Source organism: Anoplophora glabripennis, unplaced genomic scaffold (genome assembly GCF_000390285.2).
Source record: "Anoplophora glabripennis isolate ALB-LARVAE unplaced genomic scaffold, Agla_2.0 scaffold478, whole genome shotgun sequence".
Lineage (NCBI taxonomy): Eukaryota > Metazoa > Arthropoda > Insecta > Coleoptera > Cerambycidae > Anoplophora > Anoplophora glabripennis.
In genome coordinates, this window is record NW_019417336.1 from 223,612 (window position 1) to 242,093 (window position 18,482).

The 18,482-nt window shown below is 34.1% G+C and overlaps 1 protein-coding gene across 1 annotated transcript in view; it reads left to right on the top strand.

The window, feature by feature from the left end:
- Positions 1 to 471: 471 nt before the first annotated feature.
- The window catches only part of LOC108913141 (mothers against decapentaplegic homolog 6), a 101,110-nt gene continuing 83,099 nt past the window's right edge, over positions 472 to 18,482 (top strand). The window contains exon 1 of the mRNA XM_018718625.1: positions 472 to 1,117. Within this exon, the coding sequence (XP_018574141.1) occupies positions 472 to 1,117 (646 nt within the window). The remainder of the gene's footprint in view (positions 1,118 to 18,482) is intronic.

Below are 18,482 nucleotides of genomic sequence, written 5' to 3' on the forward strand. Positions count from 1 at the left end.
CTTAACACAGATAGCAAACTAGTATGTTTTGTTGATGATCATGTGATATTTAGAGAGGATGACTGGCATATAGTTGGTTGGAATGGGTATCAGTTATACAATTTATTCATCAAACTTTCGAATCATTAAATGTGAATTCAGTCTTTAACTAGGAGTTAGCAAAAAATATTCCATTAATCATTTGTAGAGTTACGAATAACTATCGTACAGGCGTGAGGCTTAATCTTACGTTATTTAGAATCGTACATTCAGAATTCCTAGACCCACATTTACTAATAAATCAATGATTTGATACTAAGGAGTTAAGGTTTATGAACTTGGCATTTATGAAGGAGCGCTGACAGGTCCAAACGATCAGTCGAAAAATCCGCGTGTCGCGCCCATGGACCGCTGCACGCTATATTATATTGTGGGAAGATAGAGGCACCTTATTGAAGTATAACGGGCTCCAAGTCCGTCTCTGGCGCCTACATGGCGCCAGCCATCCCCACCACGGGTCTAGACCGGTCTCACTCTGGCGGCCCGACACACAAGCAACTCCGAGCCAGAGAGAACGCAAGTCAGTCCTGTGGAAGGCATTCACGGAACGAGCCCGCGATATCCGCCGCGTCGACCTGTCGCTCTGACCGGCACCAGAAGCTAGTGATAGTGCAGTGGCTGTGTGGTGAGGAGGTAAAAGTGTGTGCGAGACGACCTATAGTGGCCCCCAAATGCTTACCCTGCGCCGAAGGCAAATCCTCTTTGATGTTCATGTTCCGCAGCAAAAAGGCAAACCTCACTAAGCGCCTGGTTAAAGCCCGGAAGAGACGGGGCAATGAAACCAGGCGTACGGCTGAGGAGGAGACCGACAGCATAAGCACCCTCCTCAAGAAGCTGCAGGAGAACCAGCTGGAGATGCTGCTGAGGGCCATCGACACTACGGGTAAGGACCTGACCAACTGCGTCCTTCTTCCCCAGGCATTCGGAGAGGAGCCCCACGTCCTGTGTTGCCAGACCTGGAGGTGGCCCGACCTGAGGCAGGGCAGCGAGCTCAGGAGGCTGCCCATGTGCAGGTCGGCCTCCGATCCCGTCTATATTTGCTGCAACCCCTACCACTGGAGCAGGCTATGTCAACCTGGTGAGTGCCTCCACGAAAGTGCAGTATTGATTGGCGACATTCACAATCGAATCCTAACGTGATATCCTTATCCAATACTGTTATTGATTCAATAACAAAGCGCTATCATACCAGAACTGGTCAAAAGATCAACACATTGTTTTCGACTAATTCAATTTTTGAATGCAAGAAGATAAGGGATCAGATCTAACATCAACACGCTTGGTACCAAACCTGACACTGCGGAGATCTTCCCAAAACCCCCCAAAGGTCATACTTTTCGATTAATTCGCATTATTGATCAAAACTCTAACGCCCTAAGGGTTTACACATGCAAAACAAGCCGGAATCCAATTGGACGGGCACCGACCAATGCGTGTACCATAGAGGAACAATAATAAATAGGTAGAGTACGTGAAGCAGCGTTGCCACAGCTGCCTCGTTTGGGGTAGATCTACCACTGTTAAAGGAGATTTCGTTGAAATGCTAGAAAACGAAATAGATTTTAAAGGAGATTTCGTTGAAATGCTAGAAAACGAAATAGATTTAAAATTTCCATTAACAAATCCGTTAAATAATAATTAAGAATTTCCAATCCTGTATGTCAAAATTTAAGGGGAACGTTAATGATGAAGTAATTTAGAAATATCTTGTAGTAGTTCAATCAAACCTCTTAGTTTTAGTTGCAGATTTTTGCTAATATTGGAATCGGGAACATTAAAATTTCTGTATTCCGTGGTTGAAATTTCTTTCTTTACTTCAACTAAATGAATATGATAATGATTCTATGTGCTTTAGGAGTCACATATTTTATTTTCTATAAAACGGAATTATTATATGTTTATCAAGGTAAGAGCCATGTTAAATATATAACTGCTAGTTTATTTCTTACATTTCTGTAGAACTATCTAAAATTAATTAATGATGAATTAATAGCTGGTAATTAGCATGACTCAAACAATGCCAAGGTGTTAGAATTCTTTATAATTTTATAAAAATTACGAGGATTTACAAATTATTACAAATATGTTATTTATAATTTTCTGTCAAGACTTCATATGCCAATTAAGTTGCCCTTTAACGCATATAAAGAAAAGTAACGGATGTCCGTGAAAATTTTAAATGATTTGGAGTTTACAAAATACGGATTGAATTTTAACGATAGTCACCTTTTAAAATTTGACACTACTAATTAGAATTGGACCTTCAGTGGAAGGCATAAAAATTCAGTGGACGGAACATGGAAAAATTTAAACGTTCCATTATTGTAGAAATGTCTTAATAATCAAAATTTCTTATTTCTAGGTATTTCGGTTATCCCTAGGTTTATTCGGTTTTCAGTTGCTTTATATCTTTTTTTCTAAAGTAATCTCCTGCAATATGTTGGAATCTCATCAGGATGTTGTATAAATATACGAATACTGAATAGAATATTAGAGGAGGTTATTTAAAATCCAACCAAAAATATTCCCATACAAAGTGTAGTCTAGATCGTCTAATCATACATTTGGAACTAATTTAAAATTTTTTATGTAATTTTAATGAGTACTAAAAGGCTATATTATTTTTTACTTTACTTTAAAGACGAAGTAAGTGAAAAACACATACCTGGTATATTGAAATTATTGCAGAATGTAATCTTTCAAAGAAATATCTTTCATTTTCTTTGTTGGTATACCCAGGATAGGTAGATCCTAACTATTTCTGCATTTTGAGGATTACTTTTTCAAGCGACCGTGTATCTAAATGGAATTAATAAATATTAGGTAATAGAAACATTGAATTTTGAAACGACATTGTCATAAGTGATGACAATACGATTGGATTAATGTGAATACATAAAATGTATCTGTAATTCCAAAAATATATTGGTACAGAATAGCATATTTAAGTCACTAGATCGAGAGATAATCAAGAACTCGTCAATTCGACTGCAGGTATCGCAGAAAATATTTTTATATTCTGAGCTAGTGTATGTTATCTTCTATATAATTAATAGGTAGATAGTTTTTATTATACTTTCCCCTTTTCTTTTAAACTATTGTCTTATTGGAGGTTATGTCGGGTTGTGCCTTTACCAAATATGTGTAATAAATATTCCGTTGAAGGTTAGGTTAATCCAGGTTACTTTTTTCCTCGAGTTTTTTTTTAAACTTATTTATTTATTACACCCAAGACCAGACCAATTTACCTACACCCGCTGTGTGACATTTTATATAAGCTACTAGTATACCCAAGGATTTTAGTATGAAAAGGCTTCCTAGGTATTTCTTTTTCTTATATTATCCCTTCAATTTGACAGTTCATGCCGTATTTAAAGTTATAGGTACTGAAAAATTTATAAGCATGTATCAATGTTTCCTTTCTTAAATTTGGTACTTTTTCTACAAGTAATTGTTATTTCTTTATATTATTTTGCATTTTGCAGATGCAGATTGAGTGATTTGATGATATTTCAACAATTTTTATACAACCTTTTAAATAATTGCCGTAAGTTGTTTTTTGTGTAATACTTCTCGCAATATCGTCAGTTAAAAATATTGTCTATGGGTTTAAAGGTCTTTTTCATTCCGAAATTGTTGGTATCGAAGAACAATTTTTAAATAAGCGGTTGCTCAAAAAATTAATAATAATCGATGCGGCAACACTGACGCAAAGCGATGTTTGTTGCTGTCTGGCGAGTTGGTCACTCTAACCTGTTCCGCCGATCGGAGAAAGAGAGAGGCCTTGTCATAGATAAGTCGGACTAATTAAAATTTAACTTGCCATCTCCAAATAATAAATAAACCGTACAGGATCCGTAATTCAATTTGTCACGTCGTTGGGTATCGTGTAACGAAAATCAAGAAGTTGCACCGGCGTCAACGAATCCTTCGTCGTGCTTTATTTATAGACGTATCGCATACGGTAAAAGTCGGGGTCACACTCTGGTCTTGAATAGCGGCGTTAATTGTCGAATTCGTTATTCGCGAATCGTTTCGAAACGGCGACGCCGCTATTAAATAGCGTTTTGTTTATAATCAATTTACTTATATTATTCGATAACGAATTATCGCCGGCCAAAGATAAGGATTCAACTATTGATAGCCTGTCATCACTTCTTGTTATCTGCCACAGTTGACGGCAACCGAGCAACATAAATAAGTCTGGAGTATTATGTTCTTATTGATTGTTATTTTCAAATATTTATTAAGTTTTCTTTTCCAGCGCTCAATGTAATACTATTGAATAAACATGCATGTTGTTGTAGCGGGAGAAATTAATCGCGAGAGATTATTGTATGTTTTTACGACCTGAGAAACGATTTTTATCTGACTGGTACGTAATACGTCATTATTTGATTCCTTACTCTTGTTTTATTGAGCCGCATTCAGTTGCGCAACATGAAAACTTTTTGGAACCGCTGATTCTACCGATAGCTCAGCCTCTGTTTACAGAGGTTGGTGCATTCCTATTTGGCGATCGTATGTTTATTCGCACACTACAAGACACACTGTCCCTTCACACGTAATTTATGGCCACAACTATGTACCTCTTTTTATGCAGTATGTGATTCGGGGACGATTCCAGACGTTCTCAATAAGTTTTAACAATTATGATTATTATTAATTTTAAGTACCGTCTTGCAATTTCAACAATTCTTGTTATTGCATATCTTTATTGTCAACGTATTTCACCTATCTTTAAAAAATTCTCTCCAAGTTTATGAACATCCTGTATCTTATCTACGGTTTACATATTTTCAGCGAAAATTATGTCAAATTTATTCGATTACAAATCTGTTTGGTGCGATTATCTATGATAAAACTAGTCATTCACCCTGTATATTAAATTCGATAAATTCCATTTAGGTACTTACGCACAACTGAATGACAAAAATGTGTTTTTGAAACACAGATAAATTTGTGCAAACGTTATCAATGGATATATTTTTTTAACCTTGTCCTGTATCAAATGAGTTTATTTAATAAGGTCGCTATAAATAAACTATCTAAATTGTAATTTATTTATTTTTTAACACCGCCTTTGTATTACACAAGTTTTTGGACGGCTGGTATGAGACCCACCAAATAGAAAGCAGTCCGGAATTAAATTTTCAGTATATTTACTGCCCGACATTTAAATTCCTAGGTCTTGATTTGAATAGAATGTCATAAATCAGGATAGACAGTTAGTTGAAATAAATAAACGCTCGCTGGAATTCAGAATAGCGACGAGGATAATTGAGGAATTAATTCACGTACATTTATTTTATTAAACGTACGTTTAATTTGCGGAGACAATATAACAAACAAATCGTGGTTTTTCCACGAAAACCATAACGATTGCATTGCTATAATTTTTACAAGAAAAGGCCGTCACTATCTCGAGCTGCCTTTGAACGTACCGACTTACGAGATGGGTTCTGCATTAATTACATGAAACTGGTGTTTATTAAACACGATAATATGCGACTATCTTTTAATTTCTTCCTCATTATCTCTTTTAGTAATGGCCCGAAATTGGATGTAGGTTGTTGGGTGTAGGCGTAGATACATTTTTAACCCCCTACTTTAGAGAGTTTGTCTGGTTTACCTCATTCGTTGCTTTTACGCTGCTAGATTTAGTTTAGGGGCCTCTTCAATTTTTATTACCGGCAAATGGGGCTACTTTATGACTTTTGGTATACTACTTTCTGACTGTGAATAAAGTTTACATACAAAACATTCAGCCAAGTAATAAATTAGAAGAGTTTTGTATATAACATTCTCTATATGACCTCCTCTCATTTCAAGAAACATATCCAATCTTTGCCTGTATTCTTTGTGGACTGCGTTTATTAACATTTCGCCGTTTAACTCATTACAAACGTTTGTGATTTTTTCTTTCAAATGATTAATATCTCGCGAAGGTGTTTTGTAAACATTTTTTAAAACCCTCCATAAAAAAATCGAGGGGTATTAGATCTGGTGACTTTCCGGGTCACTAAATAGGCCCATTGAGCTCAATCGATTTTTCTGGGTAAGTGTTATCTAAATATTGCTGCACAATCCTGGCCTCGATTCTGGCCTTGTGGGGTGGCCCAATTAAATGCCTACCGATGATACCGCACCACAAATTTACTCCAAAATGGCCTTGGTTTTGGACTGGATTTATAATGTTTCTTACCCTTCGGTCAATTATTTGATCTTTCCGAACAGAAAATGCATCTTCATTTCGTCGCAAGGTCGCCACCAATCTTGTAACGGTTCTATTATCAGGAATGAGGCTCTCTGGATACCTTTCTTCTTGATTTTTTTTGTGACTCGCCGTAAATTAGCAACATAAGTTTGTGACATTTATGCACTTTAAACAACGAACATTAGGCTCATACTATCGAGTTTGAGACACCCTGTAGATTCGTTGTCAAAAAGTTAAGGGCACATGTTCCGTCTATTCGATTTTTCAATATGAATGGTCGAATTGATTGTTACCAACCTCTGCCTGCGCATTCAAAGAGAAACGCTCCTGGAAGTTGAATTGCATTTGGATTTTTAAGTTCCCAGATTTTTGAACATCAATAGGGTATTTTTGACCAATGTAAACAATAAACCGCGGTAATAAGAGCGCTATGATAACCACAGTAGTTACCTGAAGTGGTGCGCAAAAAACTTCCTCGAATTGAATGTTTTTTTGGTTGTATAGATTATATTTTTAACGGGTAAGAAAATTATTTTATGTTTTTCCTAAATTATGTCTGCGTGTTTGTAGAAGACGCGACGGCGGTCGTCCAGATGATATCTTGAAAAATTATACGCTATGGTTTTACATAGGCGTTTAAATAGTTTCTTAAAGATTATAGAAGCCCGTGATACAAATTTAAATTCCCTGCCTCCGCAATATTCGAATTATTTATGTGCTATAGGAATCCGTATAAAAAAATAAATTGACATTTAACTTTCCAAGTGACTGACCTCGTAAAGTCGGAATATACTGGGTGTTCAGTCTAAAACTCCCCGGCCCTGTATCCTGAAAACAAAGAGATCCCTAAATATCAAAAAACATTGTGTAGCCCAATTAATTACCTCAGTTTTTATTAAATTCTGAGCGGCTTTTGAACTACAAGCAATTTCCCAAAAATAATTTGGAGATATTAGATTAAAGAAATTAAAAAACGAAACTTGTATAAATTTTAATATATAAATCGGGCAAGCAGTCGATATGTCTTATAAAAGAATTTTTTAGGTAACTCAAACAGATCAAAATCTGCATATCACTTTGTCTATTTCTGCCTGTCTGACTCCACTTGAAATAATTATCTTATTTATAATTAAAAAGGTGAAAAGACAGAGGTTTGAGAGTTTTTTTTACCAAAATTAGATCATCAAATTAGAGCATCATAACCGGAGCATTTTGTGTGGGACCTGCAGCTTCTGCTAGTGAAGGATACACAACCAAAAGGGATAACGGATAATTCGCAGGGCCCTGCTGATATTTGATGAATTATATAAGCATCATAAATCTGCTCCGGTGCCGCACGCGCGCGAAGCAGCATTGTTCCGAGCAGAAATAATACAGATTAATATATCTCCCAGGACATTCCTACGGGCTGCGGCGAAGTCATTACCATAATTGTAATAAATCTCCGCTTTTACTACTAAGTACGGCAGAATAAAACCATAACCGCTCCGGCAATACACTTACCCGATTTATCAACCCATTAGTTCGTACCGATAAATCTTATTATTTGCCGATCGAGAGATATATAAATTATAATGGGCTGAAAATTGTTGAATCGCCCGATTTTATGAACGATTTACCTGGATAAATGACTCACATAAATCTTCCTTAGTAAAATGCAATCTGCAAAGGCCGTATTTTATGTCTTCGCGCGAGTATTATGCACAGATGACGGAACGGCAGAGATGGTACCTCAACTGCGGGAAACTAACTCAGTTCTTCCTGTTAACGCTATTAAATGTTGTGGTATCTGACGTCATTTTGTTTTTGAAATAAATTAAAAGGGCATATCTTTTAGCAAGAACGATGATAATGTTTGGAGTTTAAACGCGACTGGAAACAGTCTCATATTGTACTAGGTCTGTTCAAAAAATAACCGATCATTTTTAATTATGTGCTAATGGAGATGCAACAACGATGGAATAGCTTAAAATTTTGCGTGAATCTGGGGAAAACTTTCTCTCAAACCTTTGAAACAAGCTTACGGAGATGATGCTCTGGGTCGTACTCAATGTTACGAATGGTTTTCACGATTTAAAAGGAGTCGTCAGTCAGTTGAAGATGATTCTCGACCAGGAAGGCCTTTGGTTTCAACTGATGACTGCCACGTTCAGAAAGTCAAAGATCTGGTGCGTGCAAATCGCCGATTGACTATCGGATAAATTGCTGAAAAGGTTAGCATCTCAATTGGGTCATGACATGTTTTAACTAGAAAACTGAACATGCATCGAGTTTGAGGACCGAACAACAGAAAGTCGTGTGGACGTTTGTCGACAACTCCTTGAACAATACAATGACGATGAAACATTCATTCAAAGAATAATAACGGGAGACAAAAGCTGTGTTTACGGCTACGACATTGAGACAAAAGTTCAATCATCACAATGAATTGGCAAAGGATCGCCACGCCCCAAGAAAGCACGTAAGTCTCGGTCTCGACCCAATGTCAAATTGTTTTACAACGGTTATGTGAAAAAATCCTCAAAAATAGACCAGAGTTGTGGCGAGATATCAAAGCAAATTCGTCACAGACTGTAAAGGCCATTTCAAATGAGGCTATCCAGGACTGCTTCGCGAGCACTTTGAAGGAGACAATGACCAATAATGTATAAAATTAATAATAAAGTTTAAAAAAATAAAGTTCTGTTATTTTTTTAACAGACCTCTTATTCACTCTCCCAGTTTTCATTTAAGTTGTTTACCAGACGTCGTCTATACTAGTTGGTCGGGTATTCCATGCGTATTTTTTCTCATTAGACTGCTGTAGATTGTAGTATGTATTTAAATAGCGATATACATAAATTAATATGTTAATATACAGGATGTAATAAAGGAAGTGACTGTTCATTGAAAATTAAGGGAATTTTTAACAGGATACTTGTAATGGTGGGGGCGGTCATTTCCAACATTTGTTGTGGTATTTTATGGACTTCCATTCAGTTACGGTATTTTATTGGATTACTTGTATTATTTTTTTGCAAAAAACATATTTACTAAAAGAGATCAAATTTTTAAATCAAGCTGTCCAACACAGAATCGAGAAAAAATGTTGAGAAAAAAGTTACGCAACAATTTACCCAGTACGTGCTTTCTCAATAATAGAGTACGAGATCCATTTTTGCAACTTTCTCCATATTTAATAAACAAATAAAAACTAAATTTTATAGTTTATACCACGACAACTTATAACATTGTTAACATATACATTGAATGGATATTTTCCTTGCACAATATACTATTGTGTGATAAAGGTCGAGAAAACTTAAAAAAGCAGTTAGTAATATATTTTCAATATAGCGAATATGACATAATATTGTACTGCAACATATTTCCTGTGAACACTTTTATATTAACACTTAAGTCCGATTCTCGGCATGTTACAAACCGTGAATCTCTAAGCTGTTGATGATGGTGACAACACGATGATGTTGATAATGATAACTATGTGAAGATAGCAATGACGATGAAGATAATGAAGGAGATAATGACTATGAAGATGTTGAAGAACACTTGGATGTCGAGTTGGATATATCTAAAGCTGGTTATGGTTATCTCATTGACTACATTCTTCCTAAATTTTAACGAAAATAATTCTAGAGCTTTATCAAAAAAAAAATCTAAAACATAGTCTTGATTTGCTGTATCGTATATTCGTTTGTCAATAGCAAAATGGACATTAAAAACTCTCCGTTTAATTATGGAATTTCCTGGAAACCAAGAATCATCAAGTCCTTACATTGTCCGAGACGAAATAACACAAACGCGTAAATAGTGACGAAAGTGTTGGAAGCCCGAGGCAGTAGGTTCGGCGTCTCGAAACCGACGTGTTTTCTCTTGCGGTAATAAGATTATACCAGAATAAGCGCGGAGTTAAATATGTTGCCGTTAGATTAAGTGAAAAGTGGATAATAGCACACCTAAATATAGTAGTCGTAATTTAGTTGCCGCATCCAGTTCTAATCTTACCAACAAATACACGGAATTACTAAGCTAACAAGCAATTGAATGTCGCCGAGTTCTAAAATGAATGATGTTTCGAAAAACTTTAAATCCATTCTAGAAGTCCTGTGAAAGCTTTTGAATTTGCAGTAATCCATCTCTTCTTGATCCATTTTATTATTTTATTATAATATATTCTAGCTATTGGACTTGTTTGCCTGTCAGTTTAGTTGACGAATCTGGCAACACTGAAGGAATTACTCATAAAAATGCGAAGACAATAATGCTTACGAGTGGCACTGCAATAGACTCAAATATTTTAAAAATTATACTTTTGGCGCTGGAGAAAGGTTAAAATGAAATAAAGAAAAATACAGGTCCGATACTTCGTTTCCTCAATTGAATTTCTTCCTAGGGAAAAGAAAAATACTGCCAATTTGCTGATGATTTTTACAACATAGCAATTTTTGGATACTGCTGTGTAGTAGAATTAATCTTAAAGACGTGGTGATTGATATCTTTTGAATTAATCAACAATTTATAACAAATTTGGGAAATCAAGTATACCCATGTTGCTTAAAAAAATATTTACATTCACTTATTCATTTTGAGAGGATAAACTTGGTATTTTTGTTTTAACTATTTGTTTATTCCTTCTGTCAATAAAAATTATTTCCGATACGAAAACGAGGCTCAAAAGGACATTTCGATATAATTTTCTCGTCACGGAACCGCTCTTCCCGCGCCAAAGCTTAGGCGAATTGAAATAATATACTATTACGGCCAAATTATGCGTTGAAATCCATTAAATATGCGGCCGATACGTACCTAGCAGGTCGCCACCCACACCAGCGGAGTGTTCTAAAACCGAGTACACTACAAAAATAAATGATCGAAACGCGGCGCCCGGAGCAATAAATGTTTATAAGACGCGGCGCCAATGTTGAATTGCATTATTATTTATGTTTTTCTTGGTCTGCGGTGCAACGTAACGCCTTTGGTGATTTTTAATGGACGCCTCGTGCCGCGGATTTTAGGTGCGCCGAGAAAATAACTTAAGTCAGAGAAATTTGTTGTACATACAAACATAAAAGATTAATAAATTAATTCCTTTTTTCCAAAACTTATAAAATGTTAACATTTTATTTTATTTATATCAATAATGCACTTTAATAGTTAACTGGAACAAAAAATGTTTTTTCGAAAACTGGCACCAAAAGTTGAGTTTTATATGATATTTATTAAGAGTCAAAACAACAGTTCTTTTCTACAGAAAGTTTTTACATCCAAGATGTAAAAGACTTCTACATCCATCTACAAAAATCAATGAAATTATAGAATCTGTCTACCAATTTATTTATTATTATCAATAGAAACATAAAATTTAATAATCATTATTCATTAATAATCAATCTAATTAACAATCGAATTTAACAGTTAATCATTTATTTTAAAGATTAAACCTAGGATTAAACTTAAAGTTCGTAATTGTAGAATTGTGAAAACCGATTCCCCTCGAGGATGGTCGCTTACTGCAATAGTGTTTTGTTTTCGGCATTGGGTAATTATTTAGGCACTGGGTAATTATTTAGGCACTGAGTAATTATTTGGGCATTGGGTAATTATTTAGGCACTGGGTAATTATTGAGGCATTGGGTAATTATTTAGGCACTGGGTAATTGTTTAGGCATTGGGTAATTATTTGGGCATTGGGTAATTATTTAGGCACTGGGTAATTGTTTAGGCACTGGGTAATTATTTAGGCATTGGGTAATTATTTAAGCACTGGGTAATTATTTAGGCACTGGGTAATTATTGAAGACATTTGAAATAATGCTATCCAGGACTGCTTCACGAAATGGAAATATCGCTGGAAAAAGTGAATAAATAGGGCAGAGGAGTACTTTGAAGGAGAGAACGATCAATTATGTATACAATTGATAATAAAGTTTAAAAAAAATAAAGTTCGGTTATTTTTATAATAGACCTCGTATTCACTGTCCCAGTTTTCATTACAGTTGTTTACCAGACCTCGTCAATAGCGGTTCGTCGGTTGTTCCATGCGTATTTAGTTATTATCAATAGAAACATAAATTTTAATAATGATTATTAATCAATATAATTAAGAGTCTAATTTAACAGTTAATCATTTATTTTAAAGATTAAATTTAAAGTTCGTAATTGTACAATTATGAAAATTGACTCCCCTCGAGGATAATCGCTCACTGCAATAGTGTTTTGATTTCGGCATTGGGTAATTATTTAGGTACTGGGTAATTATTTAGGCACTGGGTAATTATTTAGGCACTGGACAATTATTCAGGCACTGGGCAATTATTTAGGCACTGGGTAATTATTTAGGCACTGGGTAATTATTGAAGGCATTTAAAATGATGCTATCCAGGGCTGCTTCTCGAAATGGAAATACCGCTGGAAAAAGTGAATGAATAGGGGAGAGGAGTACTTTGAAGGAGATAACGACCAATAATGTATAAAATTGATAATAAAGTTTAAAAAAATAAAATTCGGTTAAATTTTTAATAGACCTCGTATTCACTGTCCCAGTTTTCACTGAGTAATTATTTAGGCATTGGGTAATTATTTAGGCACTGGGTAATTATTGCAGGCACTGGGTACTTATTGAAGAAGCACCAGAGCGGATACTGACGCATGTCAAGCAAATTAATTGTAAATGAAAATTTTCTCTTCACATTTTTAGTAATTTTTGAAATTAGTAAAGTTGTTAGAGTAAATTATATTATAAATTATTTAATAATTTGACATAATGTTGAAGATTTCACTTTCAAAATCTTCTATTTAAAATAAGCCAGTAATCATTGTAGTATAGTGGGAACAAGTTGCTACACTGCATTTCCTGCTGCTTTCGATAAGCCGTTCTTGTTTTCTCGATTGTTTTTTTTTCTGAGAATGTAAATGGGGTAGAATGTTTTATGTTGTTCACGTTTTTAGCCGTCAAAAATATGGTTTTCGATCAGTGACGATTATAAAAAATGTAAACATCGCATAACGACTTGGCGTCTTATATGTTACACTCAAGGTTTACCTCTTTCCTAGTCGTGGGACTTATACACCCATGGATTTCTACGATTTATTTGACCATAAACAAATATATTAGCATTTCATAGATCATATCATCTCTTAAAAATTCTTTAAGCTCGCTGCAAGGTTGAATCTGAAATTTTCCTGCGCTTCCATATGCAAAAAGCAAGTAAATGCAATTATATCAGTTAACTCATCAATATGTATGAACACAGTAATTAAAGCGTAAAATCAGAAATACACTACCGCTACTCTTATATATACTTTTATTAACTGGTGATGGGTTATTTGTAAGTCTTGTTTCGTAATTATCGCCATTTACATCAAACCTGGTGGTCTCACCGCCATGTTCTTTACCCGAGTTACCTTTTAGGTTATGTTCTACTTTTGAAATTTAGTCACCACTAGATTACGTAACGACATGAAGTACTAAATCAATAACATATCTACCGCCGTTAGTATTAGCATTCTAATTGGCATTAAAGCTGGATAAATATTCAAAATAAAATATTTGCATAGTTCTCATATCCTCAATAATAAACCAACCTCCCACGCAGTTATTCCATTCATTCCGTGGCGCCTAGAACACCTCCACATAAAAAATTAAATGCCTTATACGTTCAATCGGCAATTACCGGTACCTGATCACTTTTAACACCCTACGTATGGGTTTCTGAATGTTACTCAACCTCACCGTCTCCAAAACTAGTCGGGCGTAAGCTGTAAACATACATAAATCTTCATTAAAGGATTTCCAGATCAGTCATATATCAATTAGGTAGCCCCAAGGTGGTCTGTTCTCAACAGTTAGAAGAACACCGATAAATTCGATATTAACATTGGGTAATCTTGATTTATTATGCGAAATTTGTTTCGTGATTAAGTGCGACATCAGTACCGTCGTCGGTTTGGGAGAATTTATCGTTTTTACTGTAATTTTTGCCTACGTACGTTCGACTGCCTACAAATTAATTCCAGGGCTGGAATCAGCAGAAAACGCAAAAAACCCAAATAAATGTCGCCTGTCAAATTGGCCTCAAAGAAATAAGGTCCCGGTATGCGATTTCCTACTATTCCAGCCCAAACATTCAGTTTTTTTGGCCTTTGTGTATATGTTTTTCTTGTATCCAATGCGGATTTTCTAGGGTACAAAACATAGTAGGTATTTTACTGGTTCACGGTTCTGTTTAAGCAAAAAGTTGCTTCGTCAGTGAAAATTATGTAACTTTTTAAGTTGGGTTGTCTTTCAAATAAATTTCTAATTTCCTCGCAAAACTGTAATCTTCTGTCTGTGTCATCTGCCCATAGTTCTTGTAAGACGTTAACTTTGTAAGGATGCCACTTTTGAGACTTCAGAGTTCTGTGAACTGAGGACTTCAACAGTTGAAGTTGGTGAGATCTAATGGATGAGTGGGGATTTTCAGTAACGGCGAACACCACATTTTGACGGTAATTTATTTTTCGCCTACCGTTCTTCGCCTTCGTGATCCAGGTAAATCTTTTATGCTTCCGGTTTCTTCAAAGTTTTTGAATACTTTACTTCTTATAACTCGACTAATTCTCTGGTCTGGATACTTATGGCGAAATAAGTCACATACTTCCTGTTGACTACGGATTTTATCTTCCGATCCAATCATAATTAAAATTTCAATTCTCTGTTTTTCGCTTAAATGGGCAACCACTTTTCAAAATAATTTAACAACGAATGAATTAGAACTAAAACAATTCAGGTTGTCCTAGGGTACTCTGGTGAATTTTATGTGTTTATCTATGTGTTTTTTTTAAGAAAAAAGCTTTAAAGTAAGCAGAAAAAGATTAATAAAGAATAGGTGCGTTTTTTCAAGTACAGAAGAGACTATCATTGTTTGAAATAGTCGTACGACATAAAAGACAATTTTAAAAAAATTTTTGACAACTATGGCAAAAAAGTAGGTATAACCTTATATCGCTAAATTCGTCTTTGGAAGGGCTATCTATTTATACTGCAAAATATAAAGCGTCCTATTTATAAAAATGTCGGTAATGTGATAGGTCTGTCAAAAAAGTCGAAAATATTGCAGGAAAGTGATAATTTCTATTTAGGTACTAATTGACCTGTTTCAGTGATTTTTTAAAATCTGAAATAGAAAAAAAATATTTTTTTTCCATCATTTTGGGACACAATGTATATTTATGTATTTATCTGAAGTACTAAAACTGAATGAATGTTTTCTAATGTGGACGTGCTACTTTTATTCAGGGGCAGGCAAAAAACATTTCGTTAACGTTTATTTTTGTTTCTTGGCAAATGGTTTTATTTTTGCATTATATTATTTGTAAAAAAATATTTGTATGTGAGCATTGTTTATGGATGTAGACTAGGCCTAACCAAAAATCTTACACTGAAGAAACTGTTGGCTGAGCTTATTTATTTGTTGCATAGTTTTCGTTTTTTTAAATTTATTTATTTGTCATTTTGCCACCTCCCAAAAAATTTAAAAAAAATAATGAAATAAACTCTGACACCAAAGAGATCAATCAAGGATTATTTTATATAAACATTTCACACTGAAAAAAAAGACAAATATAAAATACACGTATGTGTAAATATCACGCATTTCAAAAGGTTGTTGAAAATTCGTTTTATTGATTTTTCGTTTAAAATAATGTTTGATTATTAAAAAAACTGATAACTATATATATATATATATATANGTAGTGGAAACTTCATATATATATATAACTATAGATAAATAAAAGATGACAACTGTCAAGAAACCATGAAGAAAATAGGGGTGATTCTGCTAAAAAATAATGGGTAAAAATAATTCTTATGATAATTTTCGAAAATTCAACGAAGTCTCAGTTATTTTTTTAAATTAATATTTTGTCATTACTTCATACATAATTTTTTTTCGATCAATCAATTTTTATAAATTTATTACACTTATTATTGGCAACAAATTGAACCTGCTAAAACTGTTCATATATAATTATTTTATTATTAATATTAAAGATTATTAAAAAATGTTGTTAAATTCTTCAGTGAAATTTAGTTTCCAAAAAAAAAACGCATCCAATGTTTTGGGACACTAAAAACTTATTAGAATTTACTTACTTAATACAAAAATTATATGTGTAAGCATTAAAATGTGTCAAATCATATCTGACTACATTGCTTGTTTTGCAATAACTATAGAAATTTAATAACAATACTTTACTACTATTTGAACTCGAAACATGGTCGAAAAATACAATCGCGAAGCATTAAAAAATGTGTTTTACGACGATTTCTGTCTGACGCAAACAGTTTATTTGTAATGTAAAATATTTTTTCATGATTATTAATATTAAGCTACGCAAAAAATGCCAAATAAAAAAAATATCAATTTTCAAGACAATGAGGACCATCTTAATCCTGTACTAATTGTACAAAACTTGAAATAACTGCTTAATTGAAAAAAAATATGGCAAAATAATTTAATAATTATTATGATCTTGTATTATTCCGTTAATATTGATTGTGAGTCTTTAAATTATTTTTGAGTCAAATGAGTTAATTTTTTTCTTAGTTTCAGGATACTGTATATTCATTAGTAACATAAATAATAATTTCAGCTAATTACCATCTTTTCATTGCATCTAAAAGATTTGAATTCGATTTACATGAAATTCTTTAAGTATTATTAATTGGAATTTAAATTTCCCAGTAGCCTTTTTTACCTCTGAACACTGAAATTTCATCGATATTACACGAATACCCCTAGAGGCAATAAATTAATATCGGATTCATAGGAATTTGAGCACTTCACAACATATTTTTCTTTCAACTATATTGAACATTGAATTTAAATGTTTTCCAATAGCCTTTTCACGTCTGAAGACTGAAATGTGAGCGTTATTACACGAATACCATCATCCTATTGCCCCCAGAGGCATTAAATTAATATCGGATTTACAGGAATTTGACCACTCGACAACATATTTTTACTTTCAACTTGCGCCATCGAAATTTACGTTCCTCCAAAGAGATTTTATCGTCTCGATATCGCCGAACCATCTTTGCCGTTCGTTGGGCCTTCAAAATTTTCGTTGACATGTCTGAAGTAAAGAGCCCAGACGAAATTCCAGAGGAAGAAGCTCTGTTGCCAAGCTGACCACGTATTCCCTAGGTATCAGATATTTCGAAGATAGGAGAGGTTTATACTATAATTAAGACTATAAATAGTTATTTTTAATATTAGGTTGCGAAATATAGCTTTTGTATTCATTAATCCGAAAATGTAAAAGGGGCTTCGCAACTGTGTACCGAACAATATTTTTTAGAAGACTGACTCGAAATATTGCTAAAACGGAGTAAAAATTTTGACATCCATGAATTAATGACATTTATAATAGAAATGTCATAAATAAGTTATCATGGAAACCATTATCAATAGTCATTTGGTTCTCATTTCATTTTCATTCATTCATTCTGAAAAGTTTTTACGAATTTTGGAATAAATCTCGTAAATGTATTAGTTTGTAACTGAAGGATACATTTTATTAAAGCGGAACATTTTAATCTTGTTAGCTACATATTATTGAGGTCTTGAAGTTGGCTGTAATATTCCTTACAAATCTTCCTATTTGATGTAGTGTTTTTTTTTGTTGTGAAACAACAAACATTTACAAAAAAATATTAAGTCTAAGTTGGCCAAGGGACGAGACGTGGCAACATAGCTAAAAGGGAACAGTTAGCTCATCGAGGCTCCGCTGTTTCATCGGATGGTCCGGCCCACTGGATTCCTCAGTGGTTTTCTCGGAATATACGGACCCACGCTTGTTTGATGTTTCTTTAATGATATACTTCTTATGGCTAATGCTTCGGTAGGGTTCCTTCTCTTTTCTATTTGCCCTGGGTACGCTACACAGCGCTGTAATATATTGTGGAAGAGCGTCATTATTACTTAATTGGAGGATGTGTAGATTTTTTTGGCTGACTTGGAAAATTGCTGGCCGGAAATAGTACTGTAACGAACATTACGTTAAGTACGTCCAGTAAGGTTTATAATACGCAGCATTACATCCGCAGAACGTTTAGAATTGACAATTAAACAATTAAAAGGTTCGAATTGACAGTTACCAAAATTATCGTTTCCAATATCTAGTATTAGAAAATAGGTAGTATTATTTTTTTGGTATTAGCATTAAAATTATCCAGCAACAC